This window comes from Poecilia formosa, unplaced genomic scaffold, assembly GCF_000485575.1.
Source record: "Poecilia formosa unplaced genomic scaffold, Poecilia_formosa-5.1.2 Scaffold4, whole genome shotgun sequence".
In the NCBI taxonomy this organism is placed as follows: Eukaryota; Metazoa; Chordata; class Actinopteri; order Cyprinodontiformes; family Poeciliidae; genus Poecilia; species Poecilia formosa.
In genome coordinates this window covers 1,779,602-1,801,901 of record NW_006799943.1, presented here as the reverse complement: position 1 = coordinate 1,801,901, position 22,300 = coordinate 1,779,602, and the positions used below count along the sequence as shown (strand labels likewise).

At 37.3% G+C, this 22,300-nt stretch overlaps 1 protein-coding gene across 2 annotated transcripts in view; it reads left to right on the top strand.

Moving 5' to 3' along the window:
• Positions 1 to 19,595, top strand: part of LOC103143096 (NACHT, LRR and PYD domains-containing protein 3-like) — a 49,398-nt gene extending 29,803 nt beyond the window's left edge. Inside the window, exons 7-12 of one of the 2 annotated variants that reach the window (XM_016675124.1) lie at positions 7,295 to 7,465; positions 10,672 to 10,842; positions 11,506 to 11,679; positions 13,152 to 13,325; positions 15,404 to 15,556; positions 18,218 to 19,595. In XM_016675124.1, the coding sequence (XP_016530610.1) occupies positions 7,295 to 7,465; positions 10,672 to 10,842; positions 11,506 to 11,679; positions 13,152 to 13,325; positions 15,404 to 15,556; positions 18,218 to 18,230 (856 nt within the window). In that variant the 3' untranslated portion in view covers positions 18,231 to 19,595. The remainder of the gene's footprint in view (positions 1 to 7,294; positions 7,466 to 10,671; positions 10,843 to 11,505; positions 11,680 to 13,151; positions 13,326 to 15,403; positions 15,557 to 18,217) is intronic. The other variant, XM_016675125.1, reaches the window with a different exon arrangement.
• The last annotated feature ends 2,705 nt before the right edge of the window (positions 19,596 to 22,300 follow it).

Below are 22,300 nucleotides of genomic sequence, written 5' to 3'. Positions count from 1 at the left end.
TTAATTCAAACTACACTTCTCACTACTCCAGTAGCCGAACCTAGCTCTGGTCTTATTACAAATTTATTAACTGTAAACACATAGCGAGTGTTACACCAACATCTGATATTTTATTCACAGTAGAACACAAATCACAGATCAAAAGTTTAAACTGAGAGAACGTATCATTTTAAGGGAAAAATATGTTGTTTCAAAATTTCATGATGTCAACAAATCCCATTTTTACCACTGTGTGGCATCTCCCTTTCTTACAACACTCAACAGACATCTGGGGACAGAGGAGACCAGTTTCTCAAGTTTAGACATAGGAATGCTCTCCCATTCATGTCTAATACAGGCCTCTAACTGTTCAATCGTCTTGGGCCTTCTTTGTCACATCTTCCTCTTTATGATGCACCAAATGTTCCGTATAGGTGAAGATCTGGACTGCAGGCTGGACATTTCAGTACCCGGATCCTTTTCCTACGTAGCCTTGATGTTGTGATTGCTGCAGAATGTGGTCTGGCATTATCTTGTTGAAAAATGCAGGGTTTTCCCTGAAAGAGACGACGTCTAGATGGGAGCATATGTTGTTCTAGAACCTGAACATAGCTCTCTGCATTAATGGTGCCTTTCCAGACATGCAAGCTGCCCAGGCCACCAGCTCTCATGCAACCCCATACCATCAGTGATGCAGCTTCTGAACGGAGCGTTGATAACAACTTGGGTTATCCTTGTCCTCTCTGGTCCGGATGACATGGCGTCCCAGTGTTCCCTAAAGAACTTCAAATTGTGACTCATCTGATCACAGAACAGTCGTCCATTTTGCCTTGCTCCATTTTAAATGACTCCTGGCCCAGTGCAAACGGCTGAGCTTGTGGAGCTTAGAAATGGCTTCCTCTTTGCACTGTAGAGTTTCAGCTGGCAGCAGCGGATGGCACGGTGGATTGTGTTCACTGATGATGCTTTCGGGAAGTATTTCTGAGCCCATGCTGTTATTTCCTTGACAGTGACATTCCTGTTTGAGGTGCAGTGACGTTTAAGGGCTCGGAGATCGCGAGCATCCAGTAGAGTTTTACGGCCTTGACCCTTACGCACAGCGATTGTGCCAAATTCTCTGAATCTTTTGATGATGTTACTCATGGTTGATGATGATAACTTAAAAGTCTTTGCTATTTTACGCTGGATAACACCATTCTGGTATTGCTGCTCCATCTTTCTGCACAACAATGGTGGAATTGGTGATCCTCTTACCATCTTGGCTTCAGAGAGACACTGACACTCTAAGAAGCTCTTTTTATACCCAATCATGTTGTCAATTGTCCTAATTAGTGTTAATTGGTCTTCCAGTGGTTTGTTATATGTTCAATTTCCTTTTTCCAGCCACTTATTGCTATTTGTCCCAACCTTTGGGATTTGTAGACATTGTGAAATTTTGAATCAACATATTTTTCCTTTAAAATGTTACATTTACTTAGATTATTACTTAGTTGATTTTTCTCTGTTCAGCGTCGGATTCTCTGTTTTTATGCCATAATTCACATCTAGTTCGTCGCTCCGTTTTATGTCCCGCTTCTTCTGTTTCAGAGTTTTGAGCAATGTGCGCGTCGTTTTTTTTTTTTTTTTTTTGCTTTTTTTGCTCTTTTTTTAAACCCCCCTAGTAAAATGAACGCTCTCTATCGTGGTATCACCCATGGAGGGATTTCTTTATTTAAATGGGTTCATTTTTCAGAAGGATACAGGATGAGGGTATCGTGATTTTAGTAATTACATGTTTATAAGAGCGGGCAGCATCCAGACGGACAATAAAACATTTTTAATTTAAGTTGCTACTTTGACATAATCACAACACTGACAAAACATATGTACAAAAACCCTCACTAAAACATAAAATATTTGAAAATCACACACCAGACAAAGTGAATCACAGCAACTTCATCAGCCAGTGTAACGCTGAACTGATGCGGTGAAGCTACTATAGTAGCAGGAGAACGGAGCTGCTCCAAAAGCGAGAAGGACCTCGCTGCAGCAAACAGAAAGGGGTGGGGACGGACCACTGTCAGTCTCTTACCTAATTTGGAAATGGGACCATTGCACTCCGGAAGTGAAGGGGGCGCTATTTCCTATATTATCTGCGGTCTTCCGTTTTAATTTTCTTTTTAAATCTGTGATATAGCTTTATCTTTAGGAAGGAGTTCCTCTCTCAGCATGTATTTGAACTTCTCTCTTTTATTTACTTCAGCACAGCTCACAGTTTTTAACAATTTCCGTTGCTTTCTGTGTACTTCTAAATCTGCTCCTTTTTCGCATCTTTTCGGGCCTACTACTGTCTCTAGTGGCGTGGGGGTGGTAGCACAACTAATATAAATACATTACTAAATCAGAATACCAAAGTCTTTATTATTTATTATTAATTCTCGCATAACTAGAACCGCAGTTATGCCTTTTAATTTTCTTAAGGAAGTAGAGCTAATTAAATGACATGAAGAAGAAGAAGAAGAGCTGCCATCGATACAGTTGCAGCCAGGCATGTTTTAATGTTACACAATGCAGTTTTAGCAAGTTGCTCAAAGTCTAAACTGGTATTGTGATTGTAAGGTGTAAAGTTTACCTTCGACCAAACGCCCCCCAAAGGAACCCCAGCCCCCCTTTTGTAAAAATTTCCGCCAGCGCCCCCTGCCGTCCTCTGAATGCACCCCCGGGGGTCAGTACCGCACACGTTGAGAACCGCTACTCTAGTGTAAAGTGCTTTGAGTGGTCATAATGACTGAAAAAGCGCAATATAACTTCAGCCCATTTACCATTTTTTGAAGTAAACTAAATGATTTGAGTAAGACTGACTTAAATCTGTTATCTTAACCATACTTAATAAATTTGTTTTAAAAAATTAACAAATTGAGTTGGATGATTATAATATATTTAATTGGTTAAACTTAATAAATTAATTTGGATAAACTTAATTGAATTGCTTGTTAAATTGGTTCAACTATTTTCTTTTTAGAGTGTAGGAAAGGAAGAATCTCAATTAATGTTGAAATTATTACTTCTGCAATAAAACTCAAAGCTGAGCAGATAAGAACTGTTCCCGACTACAAAATACAAGACCTGAACCCCAAAACCTTGTTTTTGGAGTTGACCTTCAACTGAGACACAAGAGTTTCGAATCTTTCCTCATAACCTGAGTGAAGTTTCCACAGTCAGTTATGGTTTGGGGTGTCATGTCATCTACTAGTTCTGGTCCACTGGGTTTTCTAAAGTCCGCAGTCAATGCAGCCATCTACCTGGAAATTCTAGAGCACTTCATACTTCACTCTGCTTTCCAGCTAATTGGAGATGTTGATTTGATTTTCCATCAGGACTTGTCACCCACAGCTTTTGGTATATTGGTACCAAAAGCTGCTTCAAAGGCCATGGTGTTCCTGTTCTTTACAGGCCAGCGTAAATATTACAGCCAGTTACATAGATGGTATGATTTTAATTCCCCTCAACAGGTTCTTCACAGGAACAGACTGACATATAAGGCTACCAGGGAATTCCCTAATGGGCTGCTCTGTTAGTGGCTAGGCCAGTGGCTGGTGACCTAGCCATGCAGCAAGCAAGTGCTTGTCATAAGCATGCAGCTGCAGCACCCTCTTGTTTTATGGTGCCACATGCCTCAAAGTGCACCATATCAAATGTCTTTTCTATCCAGCTTCCACTGCTCCAGTCCGGCAGATTTCAGTGGATGCTGCAGCGTGGACATGTAAACACATTGACAAGCAAAACAGGACTGTCCAGCTGACAAAGTGAAGCAATCAGAAAAAACTAATCCCATAAAGCCCGGACAACCAAGACAAATAGCCTCTGTTGCACTTATTACTAAATAAACTAAAAGAAAGGCTTTTCTCTGACAAATGAATTAAATCTCCCTGTTTGTCAATGGCATCCAGAAAACATGTGCAGCACAGTGCCTCCTTCTCATCATGCAAGGCTGGCTCAAGGTGATACAGGGCCTTAAACAGAAACAGAGCTTCCTCCTGGTACTAAGAAAGTCACCACCACTAACAGCATTTACAAATTGACTTGGTGAAATCTAGGTGAGAGGGCCCAATTTAATTGGCTGAGCAAAAAATCAACCACTGACAATTGGCTATTTATTGCTGAGATCTATTTGTGAACAGAGCTCAAACACAAAGATTACTCATAGTACAAACAATCATCTTCATAGTTTGATTGTTGTTACCCTAGCATCTGATGCTTTTACAAAGTAAAATCCCTAATTAAATCCCAAATTTACAATTTAATCTTGAAACTGTTAAATCAAATTTAATAGCACTGACATTATCAAAAAATGCTAAAGTGTTATATGTAAGGTCTGTGTTAAAATTCAATCACTTATAAATTCCCCTGGAGGACTGAGGGTTCGAAGTAGCTGCTGAGTTGGCTTTGGGCCAGCTTTGTCATCATCTCATTTCTCTGTGAAACATTACCTGTCAATCACTGACAATGAGCAACATTAATTTCATAGTAGGGGTGAACATGGAGCAGCAAAACAAAACTACAAAACATAAAGTTGGTGATGAAAAGTTGAGAGATACAAAATAAAACCCTCAGAGAAAGTACAGTAATGCAAAAATGTCTGATCTGTATTCCTTTATTTCTGGTCTCTTCACCAGACATGAGACATCAGATGATACTGCTTATAGCAGCTTGAGTAAGGTTAAAATTGTTTTGTTTTTCTAGCATCAAAATGTTTTTGCTGTTATGGTAGTTGAATATTATTTACACATGAACAATTTGGATTTGTTGTACATACCGTCTCTTTAACTTCACATTACAGACTGGGTGGGCCATAACGAGACTACAGTCATAGCATTGCGGCATAGTCTACCCTACATTTACACATCTAAAAAAGATGAAAAATGACACATTTTTTTTTAAACTTCAAAAGTACAAACATAAGCAAAACAATATCGACCATTATCATAAATTTCAGGATGGGTTAGTTTTCTGTTCATTGCCAATGCCTGCAATAATCAGAAAATAGCAAAGAATACAAACTTTAAGCAATATGTTTACTCAGTGTGTCATGACTATGTAATATGCGCACAATTATTATGCAAATTGTATTTTTGAGGATTCATTTTAATGTTGAACAAGTACAGCGCTCTCAGTCAATCCAAAATATTAACCTTTCATCCTGAATATTTAAGAAAGCAAAAGTGACATTTTGGCTTTCTCAGGACAATATATGTGTGTGCACGATTATTGAGCAACTTTAGTGTGCACAATTATTATGCAACTGAATTAAAACTGAACATTTTCCTGTCTCACTTGTTTATTGTCATCTTTTAAAGTGAGAAAAATAAAAATAGAACTCAAAAATGACAAACATTTCCGACATTTTAAAAATAAATCAGTGACCAATATAGTCACCCTTCTGATCATAACAGTTATAAGCCTTCCATTCATGGAGTCTGTCAGTTTCTTGATCTGTTGACAATCAACTTTTTATGCTGCAGCATCCACAGCCTCTCAGACATTGTTCAGAGATGTGAGCTGTTTTCCTTCACTGTAAATCTCCTGTTTCAGAGGGGCACACAAGTTCTAAATGGGATTCAGGCCTGGTGAGGAAGGGGGCCACTTTATTATTCTTTCATCTTTAAGACCTTTACTGGGTAGCCACATAGTGGAGTACTTTGATGTATGCGACCCAGTATTATTCTGCATAAAAATCGTGGTATTCTCAAAAGATGCAGACTTTTTCCTGTACCACTGCTTGAAAAAAGTGTCTTCTAAAAATTGGCAGCAGGTTTGGGAGTTGATTTTTAGTCCATCTTCAACCCAAAACATTAAACTAGCTCATCTTTAATAATACCAGCCCACAGCAGTATTTCACCTACACCTTGCTGGCGTCAAATGTGAAGTGGAGCTCTGTGCCCATTACTGATGCAGCCACGGACACATCCATCCATCTGGTCTGTCAAGAGTTGTTCTCATCTCATCAGTTCACAAAATCTTTGAAAAATCTGTCTTCAGGTCTATCTTGGCCCAGTCTTGATGTTTCAGCTTATGTGTTTTCTTCAATGGTGTTCGGTTTTTCAGCCTTATTTACCTTGGCTATGTCTCTGAGCTGTAAACATCTGGAACTTCTGGGCGCTCCAGATAGGTTGTAGTTCTGGAATGGCACTGTAATGGGTTCCTGGTAGCATCACATTTGATTCTTCTCAAACCCTGTTGACTATTTGCAGCAAAACGTTTGATAGATTTGTGATCACACCCCAATATCGTAGCAACTTCAAAAGTGTTGCATCCCTCTGAAAGACTCTTTACAACTTTGGACTTTACAGAGTCACTTATTTTTTTTTTTTTTTTTTACACCCCTCCCTTTCATATCTGAATGTCATCAGGCTTTCTAATCAGAGAATCGTGTTTAGGCTCTCTCTCATTTTTTTTTTTTTTTTGGCCCATTTTGCTTGAGAAAAAGAAGCTGCCTAATAATTCTGCTCACCTTGATGTAGGATGTTGATATTCTTAGGACCTACCCTCTCAAAGACACATCAGCTGATATGTTTATATTCAATAAACATTCAAATTTATACATCTTGGAGTTGGAGAATATGCATAAAAGTAATGATATAATCAAAACTAAAACCTGCCTAATAATTGTGCACACAATATAAATTGATTGTTTCACTTTCTGAGTTGACTAGAAAGAAATATTGCACTTTTATCCAATATTTTTTAAATTGTACCGGTAGATTGAGCAAGGAGTAAATCTTTAGAGCTGCTGGAAGAGCAGACATTACCTATTCAGCTCCTTTGATTTCGCAACCCTCCATTCTCCTGCCACCCTGCCTTTGGCACCCCTAGCTTCCCTTCCTCATGCTCTAATGTAGCAGTTTGGTTCTTAAGGATTTAGGCTCCGTGTTGTTTTCTGGTTTATTTAGTTCCTGTGTTGTCTCATCTTTCCCTTGATTGTCTCCAGCTGCCTCTTGGTTTCCAGATTATTCCCTTGTGTGTATTTAACCCCACTGCATTACCTGCTCCCTGTCGGGTCCTTGTCATTGTTATCATAAGTTGTGTCTCTTTCAAGTTCTGACACCCAGAGCCGTTGAAGCCCAGACTGAAATATTTTAACATGTCACAACATGTTTTAGTGCTACTGGTTTTAACTCTTTAAACCAGTTTTACTGTTAGGCACCAGTTCATCATGTTTCTGTGACATTTACATTCAGTGGGATATTAACTCTACATTTTTATTTATTTGTTCATATTTCAGTTTTAACCTGCGTCCTGTTGGCTTCAGCTGACATCTTTCTTTTTTTTTATTCAGATTGGTGAGCTGCCGTTTGTCAGAGATCAGCTGCGCTTCTATGGCCTCAGCTCTGAAGTCTAATCCCTCTCTGACAGAACTGAACCTCTGTAAAATCAACCTGGAAGATGCTGGAGTGAAGGAACTCTGTGGTTTTCTACAATCTCCTGACTGCAAAATACAACAGTTAAAGTAAGAAACCATGTTGTAGTTTATATCTAATTTATATATCTAGTTTATATCTATTTATATCACAATATTTGTGATGTAAAGTTGTGCTGACAAATTTACAATGAACTGCAGACATTTTTCTGATATTTTACTGATCCACACTGAGGATCCTTATGGTAGAAATATGTGTCTTCTTCTCTGATTTGGTCAAATTAGTTTCTTTGTTTTTATAGATGCACAAGCATTTCCTGCGTTTACCATAACATTCCACCAATGAAAGTGTTCATTTCACAGACATCAAATACGCCTGTAAAGAGTGTTAAAACACTGTTAAAACTCTGATATTAGGGTCATTAAATACCTCTCAAAATGCACATATACAAATGATCAGAAAATGTCATGTCCAAGAAAAACTGAGGCTTAATTTTAAATAAATTATATATTAAGTAAATATGGACTTTTATCCACATCTACCTTCTGAACATATATGATCAAATCAAACATCATTGATAAAATCACACAATTAACCCTGAAGAGTTGAAAAGATGTAGAGACAGCAGGAATTACTGACAATGAAAATGAATCTGGGCTAATCTCATAAAATGTCAAGGCTTAGTCCAACACAGAAACAATTACATATTTATACAGCAGTTATTTCAACTTAAAAATAATATAGGAAATATTTTAAAAGCTGTCTTTGTGAAGAAATGCGAAGTAAGCAAAAGTATTCTTTCCCCCCCTTTTCCTTTCCTTGGAGTTTGTGACAGATGTAGAAACAAGTTGTCATATTGACAGGAGCTGGATGGAGAGCAGATTTATTTCTAGAGCACTGTTATGATCTGTATTTTCTGTGTATTTATTTTGAGGTTTTTCTGTGTATTTATTTAGTTCAGTTCCCCTGTGAGTCTCTGTCTTCCCTGTTTGTTCCCAGCTGTGTCCAGTTCCCTGATTACCTTCCCTGTGTATTTAACCCCATCTGTTGTCTCTGTCCATCGTCGGATCCTCGTTGTATGTCATTTGTCATCGTTTGTCCGTAGTCAGTAGTTCTCAGTTGAACTGGATAGTCCTGAGGCTACCTTGCTCCATGTTCAGTCTTTTGTCAGTTGCTACCGGTATTTAGCTGTGTGCTATTGTCTATGCTGTGCTGCCTGATCTGGATTGCTTTGAGCCTCTTTCATCATCATCTTCATCACAACCTGGGTCTCTGTGTTCGTTCTCACCACCACAAACCACACTCATGACAAGCTCTTTAAACAGCCACAGCACCAAAGTGCTGCCCACAGAAGAACTGAACCAGCAGTCAAATAATCCTATCAATGAGAGCGAAAAATAAAGACAGGCCTGTTGTCTTCACCTTGTGATTGGCTGATTTTGATTGTTAATGTACAATACACACAATGTAATCTCAATCAATAGCTTACAACCACAAATGAACTCAAAACAAAGAAGTCTCCACATTGAAGTATTTTATATCTAATACTGAGATGATAGTGACAGTGACTTATGAAGATATTGCTCTCCATAGCACAACCGGAAACCTAACCTATTTTACTTTTGTATAACCTGGTTGTGTGTTGTAGATTTCTTCCCAGATCCCTCTTGAAATAGAGATCTGAATCACAAAGGGGTTTTACCCGTTTGCTTTATCTATTTGGAAAACAAGCTGTCATGAGGTGGCGATTTGCGGTGGTGAGAATGAACGCAGAGACCCAGGTAGTGATGAAAATGATGATGAATTTAATGAAAGTGGCTCAAAACACACAGCAGAGACAAAAGCACACAGCTAAATACCGGTAGCAACTGAAACAAAGGCTGAACATGGAGCAAAGTAGTCTCAGGACTATACAGTTCAACTGAGAACTACTGACGACAAGCTACTTACAACGAGGACCTGACAAGAGACAAAGACAACAGGTGGGTTTAAATACATTGGGAGGGTAATCAAGGGAACGAGACACACCTGGGAACCATCAACAGGGGAAGCAGAGACTGACAGGACAGAAACTGAACACAGAAAAACCTTACAATAACTAGACAGAAACACAGATCATTCCAAATAGATATTAAATTGTAAAAAATAGCACCATATTGTAGCCATGGTAACACAACAAACTATTAAGATGATTCTTTGCACTTTACAAAGTAAACCTCATTAAATCCAAAATGCATAATTTATTTTATCTCTGTTGAATGCATTAAGTAAAATTTAATAGCACTGTCATTCTCAATAAATGACTGCTAAAGTTTTAGATATATGGTCTGTGTTAGAATCCAACCCTAAGTAGGCCCACTGAATGTCTGGAAGGGCCGCTGAATGGCTCCTACAGCAGTTACTGTGTTTTCTTTGCCTTGATTTCTCTCAGCATTTCAATTCTAGATCTCTCTGAGGTGCTATTGAAAAATTACATTGATGTTTTTGAGCTTTAGAGCAGACTGCAGCCAAGTTGCTATGGAGGCCAAACAGTCAAATATTATTAGAGTTTATTTAGTAAAATAGCAGCAAATTACTCTAGTTCATAACTTCATAACCAGTGACCTTCTCTTCTATGATCTCTTTAACAGCTATATTCTCAGATCAACACAGCCCTCCAGCTCTGTCAGCAGCAGAAACAGCAACATTAAATCTGTCAGGGAAACAGACTGAATTTATTTTGCGATGTCCCCACATGATGACAGTGATACAGTATGACCCGATTAAATATTAGATTCTTGATTAATATGAGTAGTTGCTATGATGTTTTACAGTGTTTTAATATCTTGTTCAACATGCTCCTTTTTAACTTTGAGTCCCCACCCCTCCAAAGGTCTCTGCACAGCCCTGGATTGAAGCAAAGTGCAATTCTAGCCATTCAGCTTTCTAGTGTTATATGAACACCGTATCATTTATGCAACTTCTATACAAATGTGGACTGTGGACACTGATTTTAGCGTTGGAAATGTCTGTGCATTCCCAAAATCCCAATGCATAGGCATTCGTTCTCAACGCACAGACGTTCCCAATGTCTGTGTGTTGGGAACATCTGTGCGGCTGCGGAATTATTAGCATTGAGATGCTATTTTAGGCTTGAATAGTTTTGCTGATAGTCTAACTCCTTTTAGCACACATTGAACACAAGTTTATTCCACCTTCCCATCAGATCATTTTATTAATTTTGTACACTTTTATTATTTATTCACATTTCATTCATCCTGTTTGCTTAAGGTGACATATTTTATTCTTTATTCAGATTGATCTACTGCAGGTTGTCAGAGATCAGCTGTTCTTCTCTGGCCTCAGCTCTGAAGTCCAACCAACATCTGACTGAACTGGACCTGAGCAACAACGACCTGAAAGATTCTGGAGTGAAGGAGCTCTGTGGTTTTCTACAGGCTCCGAACTGCAAATTACAGCAATTAAAGTAAGAATCCATTTTCCATTATAGAGCTGTTATTTGTGATGTAAAAGTTGTGCTGACATTATATTGCAGACATATGGCTGATATTTTATTGATCCACTCTGAGGATCTTTATGGTAAAGTCATGTTTCTTCTTTTCTGGTTTGATGCAGTTAAAGTTTCTTTGTTTTTTATAGAAGCACAAGCATTCATCTGTTTTTTAAATAACTTAAATCACTAAAACGTTCATTACAACCGTTTTTGTACATTTTCTACAGGATAACTGATATAATTGAATTAATATTTTTGTAAATAATTAGATATAATTCACCTGAAAAACAAAGTTTATATTTTCTGTTCTAATAAATATTCTCCTGAGTTTTTTCCTGGACTTTGATCCAGAATTTAATGTAGTCCCGTGTGTAAGTGAGTTGGACCCGTTAATCTGAGGTCAGAACAGGACCCCCAGTGTGTATAAATCCTCCTCATGTGAAGCAGGTCAAAGATCATTCAACCCAGTCCAGAAAAGTGAATTCCAGCTCCTGGAATCTGACAGGAACAAATATATAATCAATAATTGATGCTTCAACAATTTTCTAATATTAATGAGACTCTTCAATTGGTTCTGTTAGACTCATCCTGTTGCATCCTGTTGGCTTCAGTTCACATCTTTTATTCTTTATTCAGACTGGAGTGTTGCAGTTTGTCAAAGATCAGCTGTGATTATCTGATCTCAGCTTTGAAGTCCAATCCCTCCCATATGACTGAACTGTTTATGAGCAACAATAACCTGGAAGATGCTGGAGTCCAGGAGCTCTGTGGTTTTCTACAGACTCCTGACTGCAAAATAAAGACACTAGGGTAAGCATTTAATTCAGTCGTTATTTCTGTGAATTAGACATAATTCAGCTGAAAAATACAGTTAATATTTTTCTGTTACAATAAAGATTTTCCTGAGTTTATTCCTGGACTTGGAGCTAAAGTTTAATTTAGTCCCTGAGTTGAACCCAATGATCTCAGATCAGAAACAGGACAGCATTTACCATAGTGTGTATAAATCGCCCTCATGAAGGCCATTCAACACAATATAAAAAAGTGAATTCCAGTCCCTGGAATCTAACAGGAACAAATCTATAATCAATGATAAATTCTTCAACTCTTTTCTAAAGGTTCTTTTCCATCAGCCCAACTGGTTCAGCCACACTGGATCTCAGATTTTTTAACGTACTGCAGAAGTAGTGCTAGCAGGATCGTTCGAGATACAGCACCAAAATGATTTGATTAATAGCTGATAGCATTCATTGATAAGCTCATGATTTACGTCACTAAGAACTCTAAACATTAAAGCTTAGCTGTGGACCGTGGCCATCTGCTATCAGAGAGCTCTTCAGAAGGGAGGAGCAATATGAGTTTAATCAGGAGCAGCTGTGGAACATACCTGATAAGTTTTACAACAGAATGATATAGCAGTGTAGCTAGCAGGTAGATGCTCTGAAGAATGGACAATATTAGAAGAGAGAAAATTTACAGCTGTGGTCACTATTTTCATGGAGCTGTAGTTTAATGTCGATAGAGTGAAACGCCAGAAATACATATTAGCTTGTGCTGTGAATGTTATTTTCCTTAGGTTTAAAAACCAGCTCAGTCATGGTTATTTGCTTACATCTTTTGACTGCATTACCTAAATCCAACATATTTATATATATAGCAAGTTAATCAGCTAATCTGGGCCTTCATCATTACGTTTAGGCCAGCAATGAATTTCTATAAGACAAATATTAAATATCTGGGCTTATTTTAGTCCATCAGAACCAGAACGCCGAGGTTCTTAAATACCGAGTGTTGCTGTTAGCATGTGACAGCGACACTGTTAACCGGTTAGCATGTGACCTGCCAGTGAAAAAGCTCCTCAAGAATCTGGAATGTTCTTGAGGAGCTTGCTGGTACTGGGTCTAACACAACATGGCAAAGTACAAGGAGGTTCTGGTTCTGGTTTAGCTCATAAAGTCAGTTTGACATTAAATATTCTCCATGACTTCATATTTTTCTGGTTGATACTTTAATTTCTCTGCATTAATCTCCATTTGTTGACATTTCCTCCTGACTTGTTCATTTTGTGTGAAACTTGAATAATTTGCTGCAGAAGCTGTGTTTGTATTGATGGAGCTGCTGGTGGAGCTGACAGAGTTCAATAAAGACTTGCTGAAGTCAGCAAGTCTTTATTGAAGCACCAGCATGTTGGCATTAATTTTAATGAGACTCTAACTGGTACTGTTGGACTAGTTAACCTGCATCCTTTTGGCTTCAGGTCACATCTTTTATTCTTTATTTAGCCTGCAGCGCTGCAGTTTGTCAAAGATCAGCTGTGATTATCTGGCCTCAGTTTTGAAGTCCAACCCCTCCAATGTAACTGAACTAGACCTGAGTAGAAATGACTTGGAAGATGCTGGAGTAAAGGAGTTATGTGGTTTTCTACAGACTCTCAACTGCAAAGTAAAGACACTTCGGTAAGAGTTTATTTCAGTTCCAGGCATCATACAAAGTTTGAAATACTTGAAAATAATTGAATTTCTATGAGGCGTTTTCAAATTTTGGAATGTGCTTGATTTCTCTAATTGAAAATGTTTGATATTCAAACTGCTCTTTTGAAATGTATTGCAATCTAATGCGTGATTAAAAGCCTAAATTTGGAAAGTGTTGTTCACAGTTCAAACCTATGTTCATACATATAACCAAAATATATAATTTTTTTTCTTTCTGTGTAATGTCAATTCAGACCAAACATCGCTTAATTTTGGATACGCGATTATTTTCCCAAATTATTTCTATTTACTTTTTGATTCATTCATCCTAATAGAAATCAGATAACTGATTTCTATTAGGAAATCAGCTATCTGATTTCCTAATAGAAATCAGATAACTGAGTAGGCTCCCTTACTCACACACGACTTTCCAAATATACCCACAACTTCTCCCTAGGACAGTGTTTCTCAAACTTTTTCAGGCTGAGAACCACTTAACAAATACTCATGGACCATCTATCTGGAAATTGCCCCACAATAACATATCAATATATGATGCAACCAGCAATAAAAATATTAGTCTCTTAACTCACGTATTGTGATTTTCTTTGTTCATCCTGATGAGAAGATTGCTGCTGTTTGGCACATAAATGTGACCGGCTACCACAAAGCTGTGAACAGATCTACTTGGGCATTTTGAGTTATTTAAAGATTGTGAATGTGTGGAATCTATGCAAGTTGTTCTTTACTATCAATTGTTATGTGCATTAATATAATTTTATGGCTTTTTGTGATTTATGTCAGTATAGGGACAAAATAGCCAACAAAACATATTTTGTCCTGATTCACATGGTTAGCCCCAGGCAATTGGACTCTTTTTTTTATAGCATATTGCTGCAATACTGCTACAAATTGAAAACAATATTGTAGATGGCAAACTAAAGTTATTTATAAATATTTTTACAGCTGCCTTTCATTTAAACTTAAAACCTGGATAGAGCACCTTAAGGAAAGCTAGTTATAAAATAAATTAAACAAAGTTGGCTGTAATCTTCAACAAAATAAAATAAACAAAACAAAACTTCCACAAGTAGGAAACCACTTGTGGGATTCTTTTTTTTTTTTTTTAAATTAAAATAGTGTTTTGTTCTTGAACCAGTCAGGTGTGTAGGCATGTCTGTGAGTGAAATTCAAAATCTACCACCAGTAGAATGCAGAATATTGGCACAAGACATTGTTAATAACAGTAATTAATTATGTATAATACTAAATTAAAATTCTCTTCTTTAGTTCATTTGTATTATTTTAATCTACAAAGTTAGTGTTTGAAAATTTACCTTGAAAATTCTTGAAAAGTGCTTGAATTTTACTGTGGGAAATATCTACAAACCCTGCAGTTGATATTTCTGTGAATAATTAGATAAAGTTCAGCTGAAAAACCAAGTCTATGGTTTCTGTTCTAATAAATATTTAATTTAATGTAGTCCCTATGTGTAACTGAGTTGGACCCGCTAATCTAAAGTTAGAACAGGACAGAAATCGGACCCCCAGTGTGTATAAATCACCCTCATGTGAAGCAGGTCAAAGGTCATTCAACCCATTCTAAAAAAGTGAATTTCAGCTCCTGGATTCTGACAGGAACAAATATATAATCAGTGATTGATGCTTCAACACTTTGATCAGATCCTGGAATGATTTTATTGACCAAAATCCTCCAACACATGACCCAGTTTTAGTTCCAGGTTCTGGTTCTGGTTCAGCTCCTAAAGTCAGTTTGACATCAAGCATTCTCCATGACTTTATGTTTTTATGGCTGTGGAATAATTCAAATAGTTGACTTTCTCTGCATTAATCTTCATTTGTTGATATTTCCTCCTGACTTGTTGAGTTTGTATTGATGGAGCTGCTGGTGGAGCTCACAGAGTTTAAGAGCTGAAGTCAGCAAATCTTTATTGAAGCAGCAGCATGTTGGCATTAATTTTAATGAGACTCTAACTGGTTCTGTTGGACTGGTTAACCTGCATCCTTTTGGCTTCAGCTCACATCTTTTATTCTTTATTCAGATTGACAACGTGCAGTTTGTCAAAGATCAGCTGTGATTATCTGGCTTCAGCTCTGAAGTTCAACCCCTCCCATTTGACTGAATTGAACCTGAGTGGAAACAAACTGAAGGAGTCAGACGTTCAGCAGCTGAAGTGCTTTGTAAAGACTTTAAAGTAAGTAAATGTTTGCAGTGAGTCAAGCTGCTGTCAGCATATTGAACTAAACCCAGTTAGCATCAAAGCAAAGATCCAGTGTTCTTAGTAAAACTGCAGTTTCTCGGTGGAAGGAGAATGGTTCAGGCTTCCTGATTGGACACAGAGACAGCAATCAGCCAATCAGAGGAACTAGCAGCTTGTTCATGTCTCCACAGGGCTGTTTCACAAAACCAGGATAGTGGATTTACCAGATATCCTGACTTAATTAAGCCTCAATTCTGTTTCACAATAGAGGTAACGCATAAGTTACCATGGTGATATATTCTGTGCAGCTAGCCTGCTCCAGAGCAAGCTGACAGTCAGGTTTAGTTAATCCTGAAGTCTCATCTGTTCAGTCAGCGGTCATGCTGATCAGAAACTAGAGTTTTGTCTGTTTTTCCACTTACTTATCTGTCTGTTTTGGTCTGTTTTTATCACCCTGCATTAGTATACCACTGATTCCTTTTAGTTTTCAGCAATGTACTATTATTAATTTAAGATTATAATGTTATAAAATACAATACCATCTTAAAAGAATGATTAAAAAGGAGCTTATTTGAAAATATGTTGCATAGGATAGGTATGTCAAAGATCAAAAAATGCTATTGATATTAAAAATGTCATCAATAGCAATGTGAGAATGTGAGGCTTAAGTGTCATTCAATGTGCAAATAAATTAAGAGTTTATCTGGTGTGGGGAGATTTAAATGTTTTGGTAATGGCTGGTTAGTATGAAAGGGCTATGAAAGTAGTGTAGAGTATGAAAATATTGTATCATCTTCCTGCTCCTTTTCAAACAAAAATGACTGAATTGCATATCAGTGGGCATAATATTTTTTCTTGTTTTAACTTGTGTTTGTTCAAAATAAAAATAAATTATAAATTTTAAAATGACCCATATAGACTGTTACCGTTCAATTGTGTTTCTGAAGACAGCTGTTTAGTGTGAAAGGCCTATAATAGACCATTGCAGTGTTGAGGGAATTAAAGAAGTACAGGTATTGTAATCAAGTCAAACCATATTAGTTGTTGCATACTTTATATACTTTACTGAGTAATTTTAACTTAACTTAAAATGACGTTTATAACGTAAATTAACTTTACTTTTGGCATATAACTGAACAAATTCCCAGTTTAAATTACACAACATTTAAAAGAAGTAGCTACTTATTTACATCATAAACATGCATTTTGTCTCTATCCCGGGGTCTGATAATGAGATACATGTACAAGCTCCGCTACAATTTATTTTCTGTCTTTTTATTTATTTTAAGCTGCTTTTGCGCTGACAGGTAAACAAGAAACAAAACACCCTTCAAAACAAAAGCATCGCAACTCAAACAATTAATTGGTTTTACCATCAGTAAAACTATCCATCCATCCATCCATTTTCTTTACACCCTTTTCCCTCAGTGGGGTCGGGAGGGTTGCTGGTGCCTATCTCCAGCTATCGTTCCAGGCGAGAGGTGGGGTCACCCTGGACAGGTCGCCAGTCTGTCGCAGGGCAACACAGAGACACACAGGACAAACAACCATGCACACACACACTCACACCTAGGGGCAATTTGGAGAGGCCAATTAACCTGACAGTCATGTTTTTGGACTGTGGGAGGAAACCGGAGAACCCGGAGAAAACCCACGCATGCACAGGGAGAACATGCAAACTCCATGCAGAAAGACCGGGGCCGGGAATCGAACCCAGAACCTTCTTGCTGCAAGGCAACAGCTCTACCAACAAATGGTAGAGCTGTGCCACTGTGCAACCTCAGTAAAACTAATTAAAGACAATATAAAGACAATACCTTCTAAGTTATTTGCACATTGTAGTTAATATTTTATCCAGATAATGAAAATATTATATTTCATCTTGACCTGTTTTCATGTTTGTTCTGTATAAATATTGATAAGATGGAACAAAAAAGAGCAGCATGAATGAACCTCATTCACATAGTATAATATTGACTTTATTTATTAGGTTAAAGTTATTTATTTAAGCAAATGGCAGATTTTATTTTAATTCAGAATGGTTTGGAAATGTATATTTTGGACTAATTATGCATTAATTCAATCTGCTATTGTTTGCTATTGTAGCAGAAGTGTTCTTTCTTTATTATGATGAGCTTTACTTCCTCATAATCCTCAGTTAAAGATGTTGTTTGCTTGGTGTGAGGAACGGCATCCCCAGGTTATCCAGCGTAGCATCAGTGAATCTGTGACCAATCTCATTGGTCTGCTGCAGAAATCTGACGCTCATTAACCTGAATCACTGAAGCCTGGATGGACTCAGCTCCTGCTGCTGAGCTGGTTGGGCTGAAGGATGAAACCAGGATGACCTGATGGAGCTGAGATTTACCTCTGGTCCTGATTTCTGAATCCTACTTTTGTGAAGCAGCCTTCAGCGAGTCCAGCTGGAGTCCAACATGTCTAGCATCAGTGGTCCTCATTCATTAAACTGTGACAGTATTAGATCTGATCTCAGATCTGCTTGTTCAACATAAAACAACTGATTACCTTCATCTTGGTCACAGCTCTGAAATCAGTCTGACTGCCTGGAATCCATTATTTCACAAACCATCATTACATTTAGTGAGAGAGGCTGGAAACATGCACTGATCTGCTCTCTCCCTCCTTCTTCCACAGGTGGAAGTGGTGATCTTTGTAAAGGAGAGAAGCCTTTCTGTTCTGCTTATCTCAGAAGTTGAAGATGCAACAGTCTGAGTCTAAAGAGACTCTGACTGGATCATGATGATGACCTCTGGCCTTAAGGATTTTCATGCTGTTTCTTTTCTCACATCTGTCATTTAGAATCTGATATTGTTTGTCTCTTTGAATCAAAGAAGATGAAATTCATCATGTATTTGTGTTCTGGAACCCAAACATAAAGCCAAAAGTAATATTTGGAAGACATGTAAATATACACACCATTACTTCAAAACTGAACTGGAACACCAACTTATGGATTCAAATCTGGATTATCTTTTTTTGACAGAGATTTGGTTAACTTCCCACACTTCCTTATTTGTGCTCGAGTCTTTCGAGTGGGGAATGTGGACGTTTATTCTAAATAGAGAAATCATGCATAAGTTGTACATTTACAGAATAAAGATGCTTTCTGTCCATAAAGGCGCATTCACAAAGTGGGCATGGCTCGACTGAAGTATGACTGCAGTTACACCGGCACTGGTAACGCATGGCTCCTTCTTCAAGTTTTGCTCAGAAGATGATCAGTCTGGGCAATCTACCATGGATGTATAATAAACCATCATCAACATTTACCACCAGATCAATATGGTCTCTGGAAACGCTCTTTCTGAATCCTTCTATTGATGATGTTCTCCATCAGAACCATAGCCAAAGCACTCCACTATCATGCGGCTCACCTTTGCGCAGCTACTTATATATGTGTGATTGTCTACATACTTTGATCACTTTAAAAATAATAAATCCTGATCTGTTTGGAGTTAATCTTCTGATCCAAACCCATTTTCTTTTTCAGTCAGAATGAAATTATCCCGCAGATGCATTTCATGCATTTGGGCGCACAGAACAATTATATCTTTGAGATAAAAACTGAGGAAATGTATTATTTACATTCAACTAAGGTTTCTATATCATTTTATTTTTATTTTCCTTATTTTATGTGTGTGTTATGTTGTTGTCTGAGGATGAGTGCGGTTCAGTTTCATCATTTGCGTTTAAAATATAAAATTTTAGAATCATGAAAAAACATCGTGTTTGATTCTTCTTGGTTTATAAAACATTGACTGGACTCAGATTTCAGTGTATTTAGGTGAGTTTTGACGCTTTGCAGTTGTTATTGTCCACAGAAAAAGTTTGCGTGGCTGCCAGACATATTCACGGCAGGTCAAATGTTTGTGTATATTTATGCAAGTTTTCATACCACGTTCATTTTTTATACATGCTGACTTGTGGGTAAAATATGGTGCCACTCTTAGAGACTCCCTGTTATCCTCTTCCACACCCACCCCCCGAACCCCCCGCGCAGCACACACACACACACACAGCGTTCATCGTTTTGTTTTTAATTCATCCATCCCGCGCCTCCCCCTGCAATGACACGGCGCCCCCACTAGGGGGTGGCCCCCACAGTTTGGGAACCTCTGCTGTAGACAATTAATTATTAATACTTTAGGGCAATTTTCTTTAAATATAACCACAAAATTGGGTAAAATCATACCTCAGTGACAGCCAGCAGTGAATAATGGTAACAAAAAAAACATATCTCTTTTTAAAGGATGTTGTATGGGGGTGCCACAGTTCTTTATTCTAGGGCCACTTTTCAATAATCAATCATTTCTCCTAATGAAAACATAACTATGTCTGCTGATGACACCGTATTATATTAACATGACAAAACTGGTTTCTCAACCTTACAGAAAGTTTCTATATGATTGAAAATTCCAAACTCTAAACATTAAGACTGTTTCAGTGTTTTTTTTTACAAATTGACACAAACTACAAAATTGTCCTGCTAATTTGTTAGAAGGTCAGAAATTGAAAGTTGCTTAATTTAAATATTTTGCTATTGCACTAGATTTAAAGTTAGGCTTTAAAAAAGATAAGTCCTGATAAATCAAAATTATTCACATAATGTGAACTGATAAAGGCACCAACTTTGGAGTCTTGGGAATGTGGATGTGATTAATTATTGTATAGCGATTATGTGATGGTACGTTTATGTGATGGTATCTGATAACAAAATGTATCTGCTGAATATAGTGAGTCTGTTTTAATGCATTTTATATTTATTTTTTTTCTTAAATGTGAGTGGGTGGTGTCTATGGTGAACTCTCAGAGTATAGGTGTTATAAATTAATTTTTGGCATTGTGTTTGGATGGTGTTGGATTACATATCTGATGGTGTTTTAATTATGAATTATACTCAAATAGTATCCTATTGTTTGTGTGCACTTATCTTTTCTAAGATAAAAAAAATGCAGGTGGATATTGGCATTAGAGCTACCAGCTGATACAATGGATCTTTCCTCTGAGGTTGATGTAGGTTGTACATTACCTGTATTTTAAATAGATCAATCATAATAAGAAATTCAGAATCTCTGCTCCATTTAGCGGCTTTATATATTTCCTTTGAACTTCATTAAACTTGATACTTGCTCTCTGATTTATTCCTGTAATCAAAAAAATATTAAATAAATCTCAACTCAACAGTCTTCTAGAAGGCATGTTTGCTTCATTCTGATGCATTATTTTTAAATGTTTTCATATTTTAGATGTGTTCTGTTTGTGCAGCTCTGGGGCTTTGTGTATAAAAGTTTGCAGCTTTCATTCTGAAAGTTTGTGGTAGAGAGAAATTCTGAAACTTGCTGTGCACAAAAAAAAATCAAATGCATAAAATTGTCTATAGGAGTGTCATTGCACATTGCCTTTATAAATTCTGATTTGTGGCTTGAATTGGGTGCGGATGAACATGTGATATTTCTCCACCCCTAAATGCAAATTAGTATAAATTCCCAGAAAGCTCTCACCATGTTTCTGAATAACCATGACCAGTTATTAATGATGAACAGCAGATTTATCATGGTAAATAATTTATCATTATTTATCATTATCCCCCAAATTAGTATAAATTCCCAGAAAGCTCTCACCGTGTTGTTAATGATAACCAGTGAATTAGTGATCTTTTCATATTCTAATTAGATTGTTAGCATCATTGCTGTTCTACAGTGCACAAAGTAAGAAAAGCTTCAGGGAAAAGGCAAATTCCTGGTACAAAGGTATTCACAAAGCAAGCTCTTCCTACAAAAAATGTTTACCTGAATGTGGTAGCACAAGGGATTCTGATGTTGTCTGAACATGTCAAAACTGGATGTATTTCTTCAGTAGAGGGGTGGGGGGTGAAGCACTGAGGAGTTAGTCATTTGAAGTTTGTATAACAGATGTTGTCCAAGTTTTCCATTTGGAGACACCAAATGGAGACTCCGAATGGCACATTTGGACAACATCTGTACATCCTCAAAATTAAACAAGTCCAAAATGACATTTTTTGTGCTACTTTGATCAGTCTTGAAACCCACAAGCAGAATACTTTATTCTATATGTCTGTTGTATAACAGACATAATTCTACAATTTTTATGTGTTTTATTGATGCCTCAAAGGCTTTTGATCGGGTTAATCATGACAAGTTATTTCACAAGCTACATAACAGAGGGGTTCCTGGATCTCTTATCAGGATTTTATCCTTTTGGTACACGCATCAGCTGATGTATGTAAGATGGGGTAATTGTGTGTCAGACCCTTTTAAAATAAGTAATGGGGTTAGACAGGGTAGTATCTTGTCTCCTCTTCTGTTTAATGTATACATGGATGATTTATCAAATTGGTTGCAACAATGTGGGACAGGCTGTGTTGTTGGTGGGACTATAATTAACCATCTTATGTATGCCGATGATTTAGTTATTTTCAGTCCTTGTAGTGCTGGTCTTCAACAACTACTGAGGACCTGCTCAAACTATGGTCAGGAGTATGACATTCAGTACAATGCACTGAAGAGTAATATTATGATTGTAAGGACCAAGGAGGATCAGAAGTTGGTACTTCCAGATTTCTTCTTATCGGGTGTTGTTCTTAGAGTTTGTACTGCTGTGAAATATCTGGGTCACTATATAACTGATAACTGATGATTTAACCGATGACATGGACATCAATAGACATCGGCGTTTAGTGTATGCACAAGCTAACAT